At 41.4% G+C, this 19,246-nt stretch overlaps 1 protein-coding gene across 1 annotated transcript; it reads left to right on the top strand.

Moving 5' to 3' along the window:
- Positions 1 to 14,076: 14,076 nt before the first annotated feature.
- Positions 14,077 to 18,564, top strand: LOC308078979 (tripartite motif-containing protein 16-like; the record flags this gene model as incomplete). Its single annotated transcript, XM_080420318.1, has 7 exons — positions 14,077 to 14,304; positions 14,953 to 15,327; positions 15,764 to 15,838; positions 16,126 to 16,356; positions 17,074 to 17,227; positions 17,727 to 17,786; positions 17,945 to 18,564. 7 exons carry the CDS (start codon positions 14,077 to 14,079, stop codon positions 18,562 to 18,564), a joined length of 1,743 nt encoding a protein of 580 aa, XP_080276444.1.
- Between the last annotated feature and the right edge of the window lie 682 nt (positions 18,565 to 19,246).

Raw genomic sequence — 19,246 nt, forward strand, 5'->3', positions numbered from 1 at the left:
ACTGGAACTTTCACATTTGGGCCTGTGGAAATAACCTCGTATTGCGTTGAGGCAGCTTGTTCTTCTCACTTTCTATCTCATATCCATGTTGTCTAGACAACTGGTATAATACAGATCGTATGAGGTCAGTCAAACAAACTCACAGACTGGGATTTGAGGAAAGTTTATTGAGTAGATGAAAAGTGCTTATTTTGGCACAAAGGATCACTCCCTGTCAAGCAAACACCTAACCACTTAAACCCTATACCTATATACTTAGTTGACCTCGGTCCTCAAGGGCTCTATACTTGATCTGCTCCTTTTTTCCCTCTCTACACTAAATCTCTTCGCTGAAAATATCAGATCTAGAAGCTCACAACAATGCGTTGGAGATCTGCTATTTTCACAGAATGTTCGACCCCAAAATAGGGAAGCTAGGGTTCAAATAGGCCATCCTGATTATAGGATCGGGAATGAAACACTCAGTCAGACTCAGGGAGTGAAACACACAGACGATCAGAGCACTCTGCCTACTGATGCGTCAGGGGAAATCATAAAAATTCAATGCACAGTAGGCAATCTACATCTGCGGAGATAACCGGCGCTAACAAACCCACTGCTTTGAAAACCAATCCTGATACCGTCCCAATTAATATCTAGGACTGCCATAAAGCAGTTTTTAGCGCCGACAATGAATTTAGATGTCACCAGACTGTCACCCAGTGTTGATTTCGTCGACTAAAACTATGACGAAAAATGTTCGTCGACTACCTTTTTTCACGGACGAATACTAAATAAAAACTAATAAAAACTAAGCTATGATGACGAAAATTATGACTAAATATATTGACAATTTCGTCAACAAATAAAAGCTAGACTACAATGTTTAGGAAGGACTAGTGGAGAAGAGATCTAGTAGAACTAAGACAAGTCATTTTATGCTTGGTTGCTTTCTGAAAATAGCAGATCTACTCACAACGCGTCGCAGCGCGACGCGTTGTGAGCTTGCAGATCGGCTATTTTCAGCAAGCAACCAAGTGTAAAATCAGCCATTACGATTAAGGCCAAAATACATTTCAGTCGACTAAATCAACTGTAGATTTAGTCGACTATAATCTTATGATATTTAGTCAACAAAAAAATTTGCTGTAAAAAAAACCCCACTGCTGTCACCAGACTGTCACCAGGCAGAGAACTCTTATCGTCTGGCTTCGCGAGACTCTCGCTAGATCTGACGCAGCGGCATTCGAATTGTATGCCTGAACCGGCTTTGCTTTATAAATGCAAGTGTTTGTTCTGTGGCTCCCCACTTAAAGAAATACTGATATGACTTCATTATACTGCCTCAAGAGTGAGACTAAACTTGGAAGATTTGTTTCTGGTTTTGAAACACTTGGAGAGCACTTGGAGATTCATAATTATAGCATGTCTAGGGGCTTATAATTCAAGGGGCTTATATCCACATGTCTGTACTTTGGTGTACTTTGGTTTTTCGATATTTGGTTTGCTCTACTCCAGTCCAACCAAGTAAAACATCAAAAAGAAATTCCATTAAAATATAAACATGAATGAAATTGACCTAGTGACCTAGACAGTGCCGATCCTAGCCTTATAGGGCCCTAATAAAGGTTCTGTTTTTCCAATGAAATTGCAATTCATTCCTGACATAATTAATTGAGACTAATAATATGTCGGCAAAATGACAGCTTCCACAATATTATACATTCTTTCCGGAACTATGTAATACATGTTGTAGCCGTCAGCAACAACTTCCTTTTTCTATTCCGATAAGATTCAGTCCTCAGCCTCTAAGCCAAGGAAACTCTTCTCCACCTTCTCCTACAACAACAGACCAGTAGCCTATCACAACTTTCTTTTCTTTCCAAAACTCTTCTTGAACAAGTCTCGAACCAGCTCTCTCACAGAATAACCTATTGGATCTCAACCAGTCAGGATTCAAGCTAGCCCACTCCACTGAAATAGCACTCCTTGCAGTCACAGAAGCACTCCATGCTGCCCTGGCTGCCTCCCACTCTATTTACAGTCCTCATCTTTCTTGACCTGTATCTGCAGCAATCTGCATCTGCATCTCTCTTCATGATGTGTCCCCCCCCCCCCCCCTGTTTTCGTGACCAGAAGGATGGTTCCACTTCATTCTCTCATTGAAGTCGTAAACATTGACATGCGCTTTGACACAAGGGAGGGGGCCGCGTACCAATCGTGGAACTATCAGCCTGGACCTGGACCTACAGTAGAATAGCAACCTAGAACTGGAATCAGAGAAGCAGCTGTGTGAGTGTGAAGATCTACTGTTTCAGCTTCACCCAGCTGATGGCTGCTCAGGTGGTCATGATAAGCACTCAAGGGGGAGCTGTTAGGGGTTTACCACTTAGGCCTACTTGTGGTAAGACCTTATTGGGAAATAGCCTATCTACAAGCTTACAATGTGCTGTGATGCAATACCTTGTGAGATTGTAGATCAGCTTCGCATGACATATATATAACGTAGCCTACCGTATGAGACCAAATTTGGTAAGGTATCAGTGCAAATACAGCCCTGCTGATTTGTATATATAAAAGTTAAAGTTAAATGTTTCAAATAGTATAAAACGAAAAAGGATTAGCTCCGGACACACACACACACACACACACACACACACACACACACACACACACACAGCCATTCTCGAAGACGGTTTACCTCTTGCAGAAACGTTTGAAAAACGTTGACACCATGGGGTTAATGTGGTTAAGTGAATCTTGTTCAGGGACACTTCGACACATTATACTGGGTGGCCCGGCGGTTCGAACCAGTGACCTTCTAAATACCAGACGGCCTCTCTAAGGTAACCTTATGCCTAAACCTAACCTTATTCCTAAACGTAACGTCTGTAAAACTATGCCTAAACCTAACCTTATTCCTAAACGTAACCTCAGTAAAACTATGCTTAAACCCAACCTTATTCTTAAACGTAACTTTATATGCCTAAACCTAACCTTATTCCTAACCTTAACCTCAGTAAAACTAATACAAGAACCGCGAGTGTGTTTCGGGGCGAGCTTTCCGGTTACCTCTCTAAGCCACGGCCATCTTCTAAAATAAATGGCCAAGTTCCAAGCGGCTTGGCCATCATGCTGCATACAGATTAATGTTGCTCACATGTGTCCAGACCCTCATGATGACTGTAAAGGCGAAATCAATAGGAGCCAAGTCTCTGAGCTGTGCTTCCTTTAACCCATTCAATCCCGGAACGCATCTGTGTCATTTTTAGATTTTTTGGGGCTATTTCAAAAATAGCAGATAAACCACGCTATGAACTTGTAGATCTGCTATTTTAGAAAAATCGTGAAAATGTGTGCAAATCTTTGAATATATATATATTTTTAAGCGAACATTTTTAACAGAAATCTTTGCTTCTGGGGGGTCCATGGAACAAAATATTTTGAGATGGGGGTCTGCGGTCAAATACATATAATTTTGGGGGTCCTTGACATGAAAAAGTTTGAGAACTAGTGATATTATAGCAACATGAGTTTTTTCAACAACAAAAAAACTGTTAGGATTTAGAAGACATTTGTAGAATCCCCCAGAAGCAAAGATTTGAGTTAAAAATATATATATTCAAAGATTTGCAAACATTTTCATGATTTTTCAGAAAATAGCAGATCTACAAGCGTACTGCGGCACTCGGTGCCGCACTATGAGCTTGTATATCTGCTATTTTTGAATAGCCCAAAGAAATAAAAAAAGAATTACACAGATGCGTTCCCGGTCTTAATGGGTTAACAGAGTGCTCCTGCAGGGGAGAGATCAATGGCCACACAACAAGGCAGGTGCATGATCCAATTACACCTGTGGAGCAGCAGGCATCCATCTTAGCGCTTGGCATTATACACACAAGCCATGCACTCAATCACAAAAAAAGTCACACAGATACACAAACATATAGTCGCTGTTGGGTGGGAACCTTGTCTGAGAGATTAAAGACAGAAAGCAGGGATTTACTGTACACCTGGGGGTGGCCGTAGCTGAGTGGGTAGAGAGCCTGTCAGGGAATTGGACTGTAGACCCCCGGTCTGCCCAGTATATACGTGTCCCTGGGTAACACTTAACCCTTAACAGCTCCCAGAAAAATACGTAGTGAGTATGTATGCCTATTTTACCATCAACCACACCCATGTATGCAGATACACAATGTTGTACAGAATAAAAAATAAGTCAAAGTAAATACTGGGAGATTAAAATAATATCTATCAGTAGCTGTCATTGGACCGACAGAAGCTATTTGAAAACTATGATATTGAATAATTAAAAAGAAAAGGTTTTGATACTGGAACACAACACAACATTTCTCATATTCACTGTGATAGTCCTATACCCTCCCAATTTACACCCACAGAAAATAGCAGATGTACAAGCACACAACCACATTGCAGCACAATGCATTGTGAGCTTGTAGATCAGCTTTTTCTTGTGTGTGATGCTGGTGTGAAACTAAGTATAAATCTGGCTTTATTTCATGTTAAATATTTAAAAAAGGTTGAAGAGAGCCACTGCTGTATAGGCTATCCTCCAAAACCGGGCCCGCAAACAGCTGCAGTACGATCCACAAGTTGATGCCTCACTCACTATTATTTCAGAGGGCTGCATAGAGTAAACCAGCATTACCCTGAAGAGTTCCACTCTGACAAGACATCTTCTTTTATTTTTAGAGAAGGAAGCTGTGGAACTGTGACTGACATCTCTGTGTATGAGTCGTGTCTGTGAACAGAGTGGCTGTCTGTGCCAGAGTCGTGTTGACAGATCCGCATCATGTAAGGACGTGACGATGTGCAGCTGGCAGGAGACACGGGGGCCTGTCTTCAATATCTATTGATCCGACTGGACACAGAGAGACAGCAACTTGCACTGCATCTGCTCAGAACGTTGTCACCATATTATGCAATTCCTTCACATGGGATCTCACACTCTATCTGTCTGAGGTCAGAAGCAGCCTGAAGTCTTATAAGGACACTGGCACAGATATATGTTCAGATGGGGTGCAGATGATGGCCTACTAGTGATAAGGCGCATACCACATTGATAGGCTCTAATGCGGCCTGACAGAGAGTCGCAGGTTTGATTCCAGAGACTGATGGCCTTTGCAGAATGTCACTCCCTGTCTCTCTATTCCTGTTAACTGTCACTCTTCACTGTACCTTCCAATAAAGGCAGAAAAGCTCCAAAGATATCTTTTAAAAAAAAAGATAGATGTTTAGAACTTTGGAGTGAGAACCTCGCGCTCAAGCATCTTCAAGCATAGAGCTAGAACCTATACGGACAAACTATATTGATAATGAAGCTACTCTCTGATTATTCATTATTCCTTGTTTTTATACTGCATCTGAAAAATAGTTTAAATCAAATAAAATAAAATAAAGAGCCTGTGTTCCAATGGATCCAATGTTATTAAGTCACAAGCTGTTTTAATACACATTTAGGCCTCCCTACAGTATTTTGGGCATGTCATTATAGGCCACGTGGGAAATACATATACGACTGAAGTCCCACCCCTGTAGACACTCTCTGCATTAGCTCGTGACCGGGCTTTTCTCCTCGGAGATGAGTAAAGGCTGGGAACGAGGCGGTTACACGACACCAGAGGGAGGGAGGGGTGCGCCTCCTGGCGGAGATTTGCGCTCCACTGAGCGCACCTTTCCGGTAATAAATGTGTAATTGCTTGACCACCAGAATCTATGCCCGCATAGATTGTTACGCAGAGAGGATACAGTCAGCTGCAAAGTGGATTTAGGAGAGAGCAATTTTGATGTACTTACACAGGCCGGCTCTAGCGTGGTGCCTAAACCCTGTAAAATTATTCAAATCCTCTCTCCTCTCTCTCTCTCTGAATGAATCTTGACACAGCATACTTTTCTTCCCAGTGCCTCCAAATTGGCAGGGGAGGCCAGCTGCCAAGCTGCCAGTGTGATGCTGAATGAAGCCGGCCATTGTAGCCGGCTCGTTTTAAATTAGCTTCAGTGGAACTACGTCTGCGTTTGATTTAGTTGTAATGTTCTCTGAAAATATATTGTGCGGATGAAATGAGTCCTAATGCAGATGATAGATTCATCCGAACATCATTAGGTCCGAATTTCCCCCCATCTATTCTAAGAGTTAGCCAAAATGGTAGCAATGACTGAGTCATTTGCAAGCGTATTGGCCATCATTACCAGGCTCAATGTTAAAAGTGCATTGCTTCATCTTTAGATGAATGGAGACACAGAATAGCTCTCCATTAAACTGGAGGGAAGAGTAAGGATGAGAGAACATAGATGTATTCTGTATTCTTTCACAGTTTCTCACCAATGGTACAGTATAATGTCAATGTCATGTACTGTACTGTAATGTACTTTATGTAATGTAATGTACCCATACACAGATATTATATGACATGCTAACAGGGCTGTATTGTATGCATGTATAGACTGTCTGTCTGTCTGTCTGTCTGTCTGTCTGTCTGTCTGTCTGTCTGTCTGTCTGTCTGTCTGTCTGTCTGTCTGTCTGTCTGTCCGTCCGTCTGTCCGAGTGAAGGTGAAACTAGCATGAAAGCTGGGTCGTAGTTGAAAACCTTTTAGTTGTACATTCTTGTGAAGTAGCCTACTTTTGTTGTTATTGGTAAAGTGTATATAAAGATCACTATTTCCATTTGGCCAAATGAGGCATAGATCCTCACTACAACACTCGGACATGCATACAAGCATGCAGCCAACCAAGCCGCTTCACCACTGAAAACCATTTTGTGATTTGTTCTGCTTGGTTCACAAACTGCACACATAGTAACTTTCAATCGATAGTCTAAAGATTGGACAAGCAGGCCACTGCATTATTAGTCTCTACAGTATGTCTTGTTTTCCGTATGAGAAGCCTGGTCACAGTGTTTCAGTCAAAATTCACAGGACCATTTGTGAATATATGTTGTTTAAACAGAATGTTTTGCATTGCGCTGGCTAAAGACAACAATTTCCGAATGGCCTAATATTTCCAGACTATTTTTGATGACAATAAGACATATCCATGGTTGAAAATGACCAGTTTGTGTCAGTGTGTCTATCTCTAATCTAATCTAATCTATCTAGTGTGTTAAATCCTTAAGTAGCCCAAATTACGTGAAATGCCTCATCAGGCATACAGTACTTGAATAAGCTAAAAGTTTAGGTCTTTTGTCCACAGTTTGGTCCACCCACTTTAAAAAAAAAACTCTCCTACACCACCGTAATAATATGCCTCCACATCATATGAATTACACTCCACATGGACACAGTCACAAACACACACCGTCTCATTCCTAGAGCCTGTGGACATGATGTTTGTTCAGCTTCTCAGGGGAGAGCAGAGGACAGGAAAGGATTTATTCAAAGGAAAAGTGAACAGGCTTCCTTTGATCCATCTCCTCCCTGCTGGTGGTGGTGCAGTCTTGGATGAAGGCTCTCTCTCTCTCTCTCTCTCTCTCTCTCTCTCTCTCTCTCTCTCTCTCTCTCTCTCTCTCTCTCTCTCTCAGTATTGCCATATTCTGCAAGAGAAATAAGCAACCAGGTCCAGGAAAACAAGCCCCAAAGAAAGGACTATAGGCTACATGAGCACTTTAAACCTATATACCGTACATCGGATATCTGAAAATAACCGATCTACAAGCTCACACAACGCGTCAAGCTTGTAAATCTTCCATTCAAACAAATCTTGAGAAAACGAAAAAGAAAAATATTTTGAAAACAATTCAAAACTGAAAAATCTTCTCTTCTGGGGGACCCTGGCACAAAACATTTTCAGATGGGCGGCCAAATATATATAATTTTGGGGATCCTATAGGCACAAATACATTTGAGAGCTACTGATTTAGAAGAATTGGCCTCAAGTAAAAAAAAAATTGAAAGATGAATTTTCATTGTGATACATAAGAACATAAGAAAGAAATTATACTGCATTAGTTCCATATATTGATCCAAGCCGGAACACAATCGATTGAGTGATCATTAAAAAATAAACGTGCTCTTAAATGCACGCGACCTGGTCTTCAAGTGGGCTCTGATCCAGAAAAGGCTTGGAACCCCACTGATTTATTCAAAGGGATTAAGTGGACAGTCTCCCTGCATGTGATCCTCAGGGCAGCATTAGCTTCACATCTCCTCTCCGCTGGCCTGGTGGTGATCAGTGGTGGAAAGTAACTCAAGTACTCAAGTACTGTACTTAAGTAAAATTTTGAGGTACATTACTGAAGTATTTGCAATTTTTGGCACTTTTACTTCTAATTCACTGTATCTCAGAGGCAAATATTGTACTTTTTACTCAACTGCAAGTATTTGAAAACGTTTGTTACTAGTTACTTTGTAGATTTGGGTTATTGTTACAAAACATGCATTAACCACTTCAGCATACATTTCGGGGCCATTTGAAAATAGCCGATCTACAAGCTCACAATGCGTCGCATTGTGAGCTTGTACTGTACGCATTGTACAAGCTCACAAAGCGACGCATTGCACAAGCTCACAATGCGACGCATTGTGAACTTGTAGATCTGCACATTTTTTTTATGACATTTTGAAAACTTGGGAAATGGGACATTTCTGTGTCAGGAGTACTTTTTTTTACTGTTGATGCCAACACTTGATCTTTTACTGAAGTAAATTTTGAATAGGCAACTTTTACATTGTGGTATTGATTGTCGTATATTGGTCCATTGATCAGGCGAAAAAACACTATTCCATAACTATTCCCTGAATGCAAGAAGAACAAGGATCCAGTTTGAAAGAGGGTTTGTCCACAGAAATGTATTTATTTCCATAGACGTTGACATTTGCATTGCCAATCACAGAGTGTACCTAAATCACTAAAACATTGCACTTTATACAGACAGACATTTGACTTAGGACCTACCTCCCAGTCCTCCTTCTGACCACTCACAAACAGGTTTTTAGAAACTAACTTCTTGGCCAGCCTTTCTCAGTCATCACAAGGAATTGGCATCCGCCTAGATTTAAACATGTGACAATTTACTTTAACCCTTATCTATAAGACTATACTTTTACACAAGCTCATATTATGAAATCTTTGTTTAACATCTTATTAGCTTCAAATTAAGTCCACACACATTATACATTCACAATTGCAAACAGCAGTTAGAAATACAATGAGTCAACAAAGACAACAGCTACTTTAAGACTGAATATTTTCCTTAAATGACATTTCTCTTTGTTAACAACACAAGTCATAGTTGTCAAGACTTATAATCATTTTAACAACACACTGCAGATCTAAGACTGAAGAATAATAAAAGTGTATATATTTTAACTGTTTACTCAATCATCTTGACCTGGCTTCCATCACTACACATTTGCTGTCTGTAGCTGATGCCCAGGAAGGAGTATTGATTACTCTGATTAGTTTAAATGAATACAAAAGCCTTGCCCTGATAATCAAGACAAGACAGAGGGTGTCAATGCCTCTGGACCAAGGAACAAAAGGTTTATCAGAATGACTGTTGTGCCTCTCACCTCTTACCTGGACTCTACAATGGCCAGGAACTCTGAACTGTTAACTGATTGCATTACAGCTGAGCCCACACAAAGGTCTCTCCCAGTACTTGGTCAAAGTACAAACCCTCAAGTGTTTTACCAATTAAATGGAATATCATGGAAATACATGTTCTCATGTTTGAAATGCTACTTTTAGTCCTGGATATACCATATGATACTTTTACTTAAGTAATAAGTGTGAGTAGGCTACTTCTTCCATCACTGGTGATCAGTCTTGGACGCTGCCTCTCTCTCCCTGAGTGGATAATATGGTCCTCTCTAAGCAGCATGTTCTGGCAGCGATGCTCTCCGGCAGCGGATGCATCAAATTATACACTTCTGTACAGCAGCAGCTTTCACAACACTGTCTGTCGCTGCAGCCTGGGGAGACGGGAAGGAATACACACAAATATAAAAGAAGATCGAGAAATAATTGCCCTGCAAAACTTAAAAAGCATGCGTTTCTCAAAGTGGGCACCCTACGTGGCACCCTTGGGTGCCAATGGCAGGGGTGCCGCAAAATGCTTTGATAATATTTGGAATTTATCAATATCACTTCAGTTTAACCACTTAGACCCTCTATACTTGCACTGTGCGTGATGCGTTCTTTTTCGATCTACACCAAAAATAGCAGATCTACAAGCTTACAACGCATCACATTGCTTATAGATCAGCTATTTTTTGCCTAATGTTCCCCCCAGATTAGGGATGCTGGGGTTCAAGTGGTTAAAAGTCAAGAATAAAGTTATTTTCAATCTGTACTATAATGGAAACAGATATTCTCTCAAGTTTTCCATGTGACTGTACTGTATTTGAGGGGGGCAAGATTTACGTATTTACATACCGTAATTTAACATAAATGTAAGGTGCTATGATGTAACAATGTAATGCAGGGATAGGCCTACTGTGGATGAAAACGTTATTTATTGCGGTGCCCTGAGCCCCCCAAAAAGTGTGATAACCACTGCTCTAAAGACATACATTATGTTTAATCCCCCATATGTAGCGGTCACAAATGGAGTTTTTTTTATTGTATGCAATTGTTATAGGATCTTACCATCTTGTCCATTACAGAGATGACATCCATCTCTGTCTTTCTGTGTCACCTGATGGGTGTGTGACATTGCGGTGTGACACCTGCGATCAGTTGTTCCAATGCTGTGTATCACACTGTAAAACCCTAAGTTTCAACTTAACTCTGAAAATGGTCTCTATACACACCGATCATATTTTTTTTTACACTCCCAGGGCTAAACCGACACTGAGTATTTTGCGGTATAGGAGAAGATGATGAAAGACTGTATTTGGACATGACCACTCGTCCTCACTGCCTTGGACACTCCATCATTAACAACTAGAACGAACCAGCGGTGAGATGACCTGAAGCACTCATCAACACGTTAGGAGATATACAGGAGGAGAGGTCCTTGAAAAGAAAAGAGTCATTAAACTTTGATTAAAGGGATAGTTCACCCACAAAATGACCTTTTTTCTATCGATTAGTCACCCCATGGAGACTTTGTCGCAGTCCTAAGCCAATAACCGGCGGCATTGGCTCCGGTAGGAGACACAAAGAGTCTCCTTTGTGTCTCCTATGCCGGAACCGCTGCCTACCGGTCCGCAGGTCATCAAATTATTGGCTTAGGAATGCGACAAAAAAAAAGAAATTCATGAATTCAAGTCTCTATGTGGTGACTAATCGATAGAAAAAAAGTATTTTTTGGGGTGAACTATCCTTTTAACTACTTTAAACCTAACATTACTATTTTGGATAGCGTCTTTTATCCAAAGCTCTTTACAATGTGCATTGCATTCATCCATTTGCACACAGAGAGCGGAGGAAACCGTTGCAAGGCTCACCGGGATTCAGTGTCTTGCTCAAGGACACTTCGACACTAACTCTGGGGGAGCCCGGGATCGAACTGAGCCAGAGCCACTGCTGCCCCGGCGACTTATACTTTAGGCATCAATTAAAAAAAAGCAGATCTACAAGCTCACAGAATGGCACAGTGCGCATCACGATGCAGCACATTGTGAGCTTGTAGATTTAAAAAAAGTAAAAAAAAAGGCGTACGTGATTGAAGGATCACTTCATCCATTTTCAACCTCATACTGCATATCACTGTAGACACTGTCCACAGCCCTCCCATGAGACACAGAGCTACTAGACAGAAATAATGAGCAATAGTGAGGACCAAAATAAGTTGAAAATGGGTAAAGTTTTCCTTTAAGCACTAATAATATTTGTCTTGGTGCATGTCTGCTACCTTCTCGCTAGCACAGAATTAATCATTAAACATGAGGGATTATCCACCTGTCTGCAAACCAAGAAGCGATGCTTCAGTCAGGCCATCAAGATGAGAAGAGGAAGAGGTCTGAAGCACACTCTTAATAGGATAAATTTTATAGGAGGGAGAGCGAGACAGACAGACACACACACAAAATGCAGTCCACTGCAAGCCTGCGTTTGATTAACACAAACATACATTCACAAACTTGACAACATACTCGATCCCGCACCCCCCAATTAATGTAAGCCCACATTCATCTCAGTCCACGCTGTCATACGTCAGACACAACAGTGATTTGCAGCTTGATTTGCAGTGGTGGAAAGTAATTAAGTTTACTTAGTACTGTTCTTAAACAATTTTGAGGTATTTTTTACTTTTTTACTTCTACTCCATTACATCTCGGATCCAAATATTGTACTATTACTCCACTACATTTATTTGAAAGCTTTAGTTTGAGTTACTTTGTAGATTTTGATTATTATTACAAAACATACATTAAACCCTTCAGCCCTATATACATTTCGGCCATTTGAAAATAGCCGAACTACAAGTTCACAATGCGTCGCGATGCGACGCATTGTGAGCTTGTAGATCTGCTATTTTCAAAAGATCTTTATACATTTGAAAACTTGAAATGGGACATTCTGCATAATGAGTACTTTTACTTTTGCTACTTTAAGTATATTTTGATGCCAATACTTTTGTACCTTTACTCAAGAACATTTTGATTACCAGACTTTTACTTGTAACAGAGTGTTTCTACATTGCAGTATCGATACTTTTTACTTAAGTAAAATGTTTTTGTACTTTTCCCACAACTGTTGATTTGTATGAATAACGAAAGTTCTTCATGCTCTTATTTGATTGCACTTTGACTATACTGCAATTCTCTGTTGGCCTACTCCTGTCTCTCCAAAAAGTCTACTCACCGTCTACGGTTTGTTCAGAACGCTGCAGGTTAACTGGCTCCAAAAAAAACTGTTTCCAGTCACGTACAAGGCCAGGTCTGGTCTTGCTCCTACTTATATTTCAAATTTGCAGGCCCGTGTAGCCTGAGATCCTCAGACAAAAGCACTGTTGGTTATTCCAAAGTTTTGGAATGACCTGGTTCTCAATGTGGTTCTCAACATCGGGCCGGGACCGTTATGGGTCTGTAACTCAAGAGTGACCATATTTGGTTCCATTTGTACCAGAGGCGTCGTTTCACAAAAAAACTAAGGGATGGCAAAACAGCAAAAATATACGATCTACAAGCTCACATGCGCATCACAATGTGACATGCTGTGAGCTTGTCAATCGTCTATTTTCGAATGTGTGGTTTCAGACAAGAAAACATGCGTAGCTATAACATGTGTCACATACAGTTTGCCACAGATGGAGAGTGTGGATTAAGATGCACTCACTGCCAATCTAAATCTACAAAGATGTGGAGAAAATACTGTATGCATAAAATAACTGAATTTGAGGTTAAATGTGAACGCTAGAGGGTGGCAATAATTGCCATCCCCTTTAGACCACAAATGATGCCCCTGGTTTGTACACTACAGAGTTAAATAATAAGCGCTGAGGATTTTACCGTGTATAAAGATTGGGGTTCCAATAGCCTATAGTTTAAGTCAGTGATTCATTTGTACTGTATGTTTGTATGTTTGTATGTCAATTGTATGTTTTTGTTTCTGGTCTTGTTTTTCAATGTGAACAACACTTATCATTTTAGTAAGTCAGAAACATACTGTGCTCTTTGGATACCTCAAGTAAGTAGATCGGAGTATAGTGTGAATATCGAGAAATAAGAGATCAGAAACCAACGTGTGATATGTTTTCTTTTATTTTCCTGAACCGATTAATCAATTAAATATTGTCACAAAGGTCACACTCATTACAAATATTGTTTATTCATAAGCTGGTGCAGCCAGCTCTATTTGATTTCAATACATTGCATTGAACTGCTGGCTACAGTTTGCCTCCCAGTGAGTCTAAGGCGCATGCTATGGTGTAGATTAGAAAGTAATGTCTCCTCCTTCGTTACATATCCTTGACATGTACAACTTTCACCAAAACTAAACTCAGGAAAAAACTGAGGAAAAGTTTAAGCGCCAAGCTTGTTTGTGCTGCAAATGCACTCTTGTCTCTTTAAAGTCACGCCTCCTGATGACAAGCAACCAGGACACCACACCCCCTTTTACTGTCTTCAGAGAAACAAAACTGTTGTGTTTTCTTTTCACTGACAGTGTGAGTGACTGTGGTGATCAGTAAAATGGCGCAGCAGGGAGTTGGCCTGGATCAGGGTGAGTTATGCTACTGTTCTATTTGTCTGGAGCTTCTAAAGGAACCAGTGACTCTACCGTGTGGACACAGTTACTGTAGAAGCTGTATTGAAGGTTGCTGGGACCAGGATAAGGAGAAGAGGGTCTACAGCTGTCCTCAGTGCAGAGAGAGCTTCAGTCCAAGGCCTGCTCTGAGGAAGAACCACATGCTGGCTGAGGTGTGTGTGTGTGTGTGTGTGTGTGTGTGTGTGTGTGTGTGTGTGTGTGTGTGTGTGTGTGTGTGTGTGTGTGTGTGTGTGTGTGTGTGTGTGTGTGTGTGTGTGTGTGTGTGTGTGTGTGTGTGTGTGTGAAATTGTGTTACATGGGGAGGCCCGTGGCTTCCTCCCTTAAATGTAATATTTATTACTTGCCACTATACTATAGTCATTTTAACTTTGAAGTTTCTGAGTGTTTTGAAATTAACCTGGGAGATGGGCCTAACTAGCTCCTTGTGTTGTCTCATCATATAATCTCACAAACCACTAGACAGATCAGTGACACATCAACACCTTTGTAAACATGCCTGTAGGCCACAAAAGTACCTCTGCTTATTCCACATACATATATATATATATTTTATACTTTTTGAAATATTTAACTTTAATTTTATTTTAGTCAATGGGGCTGTTATCACTCTGAACCATTTTGATTCATACATCATATATGACTAGATACATCATAGACAACTGACGTCATAGATGTCACATGAAGTCTGAGAACCAAATTGGAGCCACACCGTTTCTAAGTGGATCCCAAAGATCCACATGATTTCCACATTTTGTTCTCATCAGTGAGTGATCTCCCCTCCTTTTACTTTTTACTTATAGGTTGTGGAGAAGTTGAAGCATCCAGGAGGCCAACAGTGTTCTCCCTCTGCTGCTCTGGTCTATGCCAGCCCGGACGATGTTGCCTGTGATTTCTGCACTGGAACCAGGCGTCACAAAGCCCTCATGTCTTGCCTGACGTGTCTGGCCTCTTACTGTGAGACTCACCTCCAGCCTCACTACAACGTTTCTACGTGTAAGAAGCACAAACTGGTGCCAGCCACCAACAAACTGCAGGACAAGATGTGCTCCAGTCATGCCAAGATGATGGAGGTGTACTGTCGCACAGACCAGCTGTGCATCTGCTATCTGTGCACCATGGATGACCATAAGGGCCATGACACTGTGTCAGCTGCAGCAGAGAGAAATGACCAACAGGTAAGGCCCCACAATAATCCTGATACTGGAGTGGAAGTGGTTCAGGATGTAGAGGGGCCACTTGGGAATCGGAAGGTTCCTGGTTTGATCCCCGGCTCGTTCCTGTCTCTGTGTTGAAGTGTCCTTGAGCAACTTAACCTAACTGCTCCCTATGAGCAGGTTGGTGCCTGCTCATTGGTGTGTGAATGTGTGTAATGCACATAAAGCACTTTGGATAAAGGCACTATAGGAATGTACCATTTACCCATCACTTGTTGGACAATATATTAGTTCATTTCATGTCAGTAAAACATTTAAGCGTATGATGACTTTTCACAAATTATATTTATGTCCCTGAATCTTGCTGGTGCAAAAATGAATTTTGGAGGAGTTACTTATGTTGACTTATGATTCTATCCAAACCAAACTGTCTCTTTCTAACACTGATTTCTTGCAGAAGCTGCTGGTGACGAGTCAGCAGGGGAAAAAGGATCAGCTGAGAGACCTGAGAAAGGCCATGGAGACCCTGAAAGTGAGCTGATACTATGATAATATTGTGTTGTTTACAACATAAGATAGACAGAATATATACTGTACCGTATACACAGATAATGCCATTCAGTTACTGTGTGTGTGTGTGTGTGTGTGTGTGTGTGTGTGTGTGTGTGTGTGTGTGTGTGTGTGTGTGTGTGTGTGTGTGTGTGTGTGTGTGTGTGTGTGTGTGTGTGTGTGTGTGTGTGTGTGTGTGTGTGTGTGTGTGTGTGTGTGTGTGTGTGTGTGTGTGTGTGTGTGTGTGTGTGTGTACGTCACATTAAACAGAGCTCTGCAGTAGCAGCAGTTCATGCCAGTGACAAGATCTTCTCTGAGCTGATCGTCTCCATTGAGAGAAGGCGCATTGAGGTTAAAGAACTGATCAGAGATCAGGAGAAGACTGCATTGGATCATGCTGAAGGACTCCTGAGGCAGCTGGAGGATGACATAGCCAAGCTGGAGAGGAGAAATGCTAAGATGGAAGAGCTGTCCAACACTGATGACATCCATTTCATTCAGGTTCCACAGATTGCATTTTCAGTGTTGTGTTTGTTTATTTTCGCTTACAAGAGAATTTAAAGATAATACACAAAGAATCCGTAAAAACTCGCATTCTTCCAGCATCACCTCTTTTGGTAGGAGAGTTGGAATGATAGTATTCTTCTTCAGTGACGAATCATGGTTTGCAAACCTGCCAACCTGTACAGTATGCATGTTGCATACCAGGCATGCATTTTGACATCAAAGTATGCTGGTACAGTTTATTTGTCCCTCTAAACTTTAGAGTCTGAAATACCCACAAAGCTGGTGAAGTTTGTGCAGTACTCGAGTCTACGCTCTCAGTAGAGGGCAGATCTCTGCTAGGAGGTGTGCCCGTCTGACAACATAACATCAAACAAACTGAGTCTACATATCCGTCTCTCTGTATCTCTCTCTCTCCGTATCTCTTTCTGTTGCTCTCTCCCTCTCTATGCCAGTAACGGTGATGTGTGGCACAGACACTGCGTGTCATTGCGATCTTTAGAAATCTTCCCAATGACAACACAACTGTGTTGACAATGTTGACAAGATAATTGTTAGTGTAACTACGAATTTCAGTGTAAAAGCTATGATCTATATTCTTCTCAACTAGTTTTTATTAACTGGTTTAACAACAAGGACACCTGTTCAACTCTACCAGTTTGATCAATAAACATCTATTGATCTCTATGTTTCTCTCTGCTTCTCTCTCTCCAGAGTTTCCAGTCTCTGTCCAAGTCTAGTAGTGGATCTGAAGATATCATTGTCCATCCTGTGTGTTACTTCACCCATGTGAGTGATGTTGTGTCCGGCCTGAGAGATCAACTAGACACCATCCTGAAGAAAACATGGCCAAAGATATTACAGAAAGGTGAATCTTATATTAAAATTGGTTTAACAAGAAACAGACAGACGGGTACAACAAAACCCTCGACACTATGACTCAGACATATTGGTAGGATTGCGAAGTAGGTGTGAGGGCCACTAAGCGTCCCAAACTCAGATGTGAGGGCTGCATAGCGGCCGGCAAGCCATCATACAGCCATCAGAAGGCAATAGCTTTGTTTCCAAATGGATACTTGTAATCAAATAGAAGATGTGGAACACAGGTTGGTTATCTGTCAGAGTGGGCAGTAAAGAATGTGTATTGTTTTGTACATGTGTTGGCTACATATTTGGGCATGGCTGACACGGAACTCCATGTATGGGCATAACAGGGACACAGACAGACAGATGGGTACAACGGGTACTCTGGTAACGGGTACTCTGGTAACGGGTACAATGGATACAACGGGTCCTCTGACAACAGGCACAACGACTACCAATCTTCAGGATGATGTCTTGACGTTAATGGTTTCTTGTGTCTCCAGTGTCTGCAGTCCATGTTTTACTTCCACCAGAGCCTCAGGCCAGAAAGGACTTTTTACAATGTGAGTCTATGTTGATGCTGTTTCCCACTAACAGTTTTTTACAGTGATAAAGTTTTACTATTATCTATTATCTGCATACTATTATCTGCATAATATAAATGTGTAAATGACAAATAAGTCATATTTGCTTTTAAACTGTATCTTGTTCTCCCCATCAGATGCCTGTAAACTCACACTGGACCCAAACACAGTGAAAAGAACCCTCTTTCTGTCTGAGAACAACAGGAAGGTGGACGATGTGGGACTTGAGCACTTGTATCCTGATCACAGAGAGAGATTTGACTCTTTGCCACAGATGCTGTGTACGGAAGGTGTGACTGGACGCTGTTACTGGGAAGTAGAGTGGGATGGAAAGGTTTACATAGCAGTAACATACAGAGGAATCAACAGGAAAGGGGATGATGACTGTCTGTTTGGATGCAATGATAAGTCTTGGAGTCTGGAATGTGATGGTGGCTTTACTTATGGTAATGGTTTCACGGTTTGGCACAATGGAAATGAAACTGTTGTTGATGTCCTTACTGACTCCAACAGAGTAGGGGTGTATCTGGACTGCCTTGCTGGCACTCTGTCCTTCTACCAAGTCTCCTATGACACAGAGACACGCCTGTACTCAAATGACACACTGACACACCTGTACACCTTCCAGTCCACCTTCACTGAACCCCTCTATCCTGGATTTTGGGTTGGGCCTGGCCTTTCTGGTAAACCCTCAGTGTCACTGTGTCAGATGGAGTCAGTGCCACCGCTACGCACATGCACGCCACGCACTGCATAGGGCACCACGTCCCAGAGGGGGCACCAAACTGAGCCGATCCAATCATAATAATCATAAATGATGAATTATTTGAATGAAAGATGAAGCACAACTATACAATAGGCATTGTATAGACAAGACCATCATATAATATAACATACACACATTTGCTTAACATAATGTATGACTTATGGTGCACTACATGTATCGGTCCATGTCTTGGGTGTATGTGGTATTGTGATTTGTGTGTGTTCCATTTTTTTTTTTGGCCTACTGGCCTTCGTCAGCATATACACCAATGAAGGACACAATGGAAACAAGCCCTTGGACTTTTTGTGTTATCCTTTTAGCACCATTGTATAACCGTACCACTGCCCTATTTGCTAACTGTTAATAAAGTATTTAATCAATCAAAAAAGGCTGCAGGCGTTTGTGTCTGTGACTGCTGCTGCATTAAATGCTTAAAGACTACTACTTGTGAGTGCGGTTGTTTGATGATGTCAGTGTTGCTTGGAATCTGCACCCAACAAAGCTCAAAGACCGCTCAAAGGCTACAGTTCCTTTAATAGTTGAGCGCGCCGAACTTTGAAGTGACAGGGTGTGTATTACCGCCATTATTGGCACGACACCGGGGCGGTCAGGAACGAGATGCTTCTGCAGAGTTCCGCTTACCGTCAATGATGACGGTAAAGCACAGTGATGG

This window comes from Gymnoscopelus braueri, assembly GCF_963280865.1.
Source record: "Gymnoscopelus braueri genome assembly, chromosome: 22".
NCBI lineage: Eukaryota > Metazoa > Chordata > Actinopteri > Myctophiformes > Myctophidae > Gymnoscopelus > Gymnoscopelus braueri.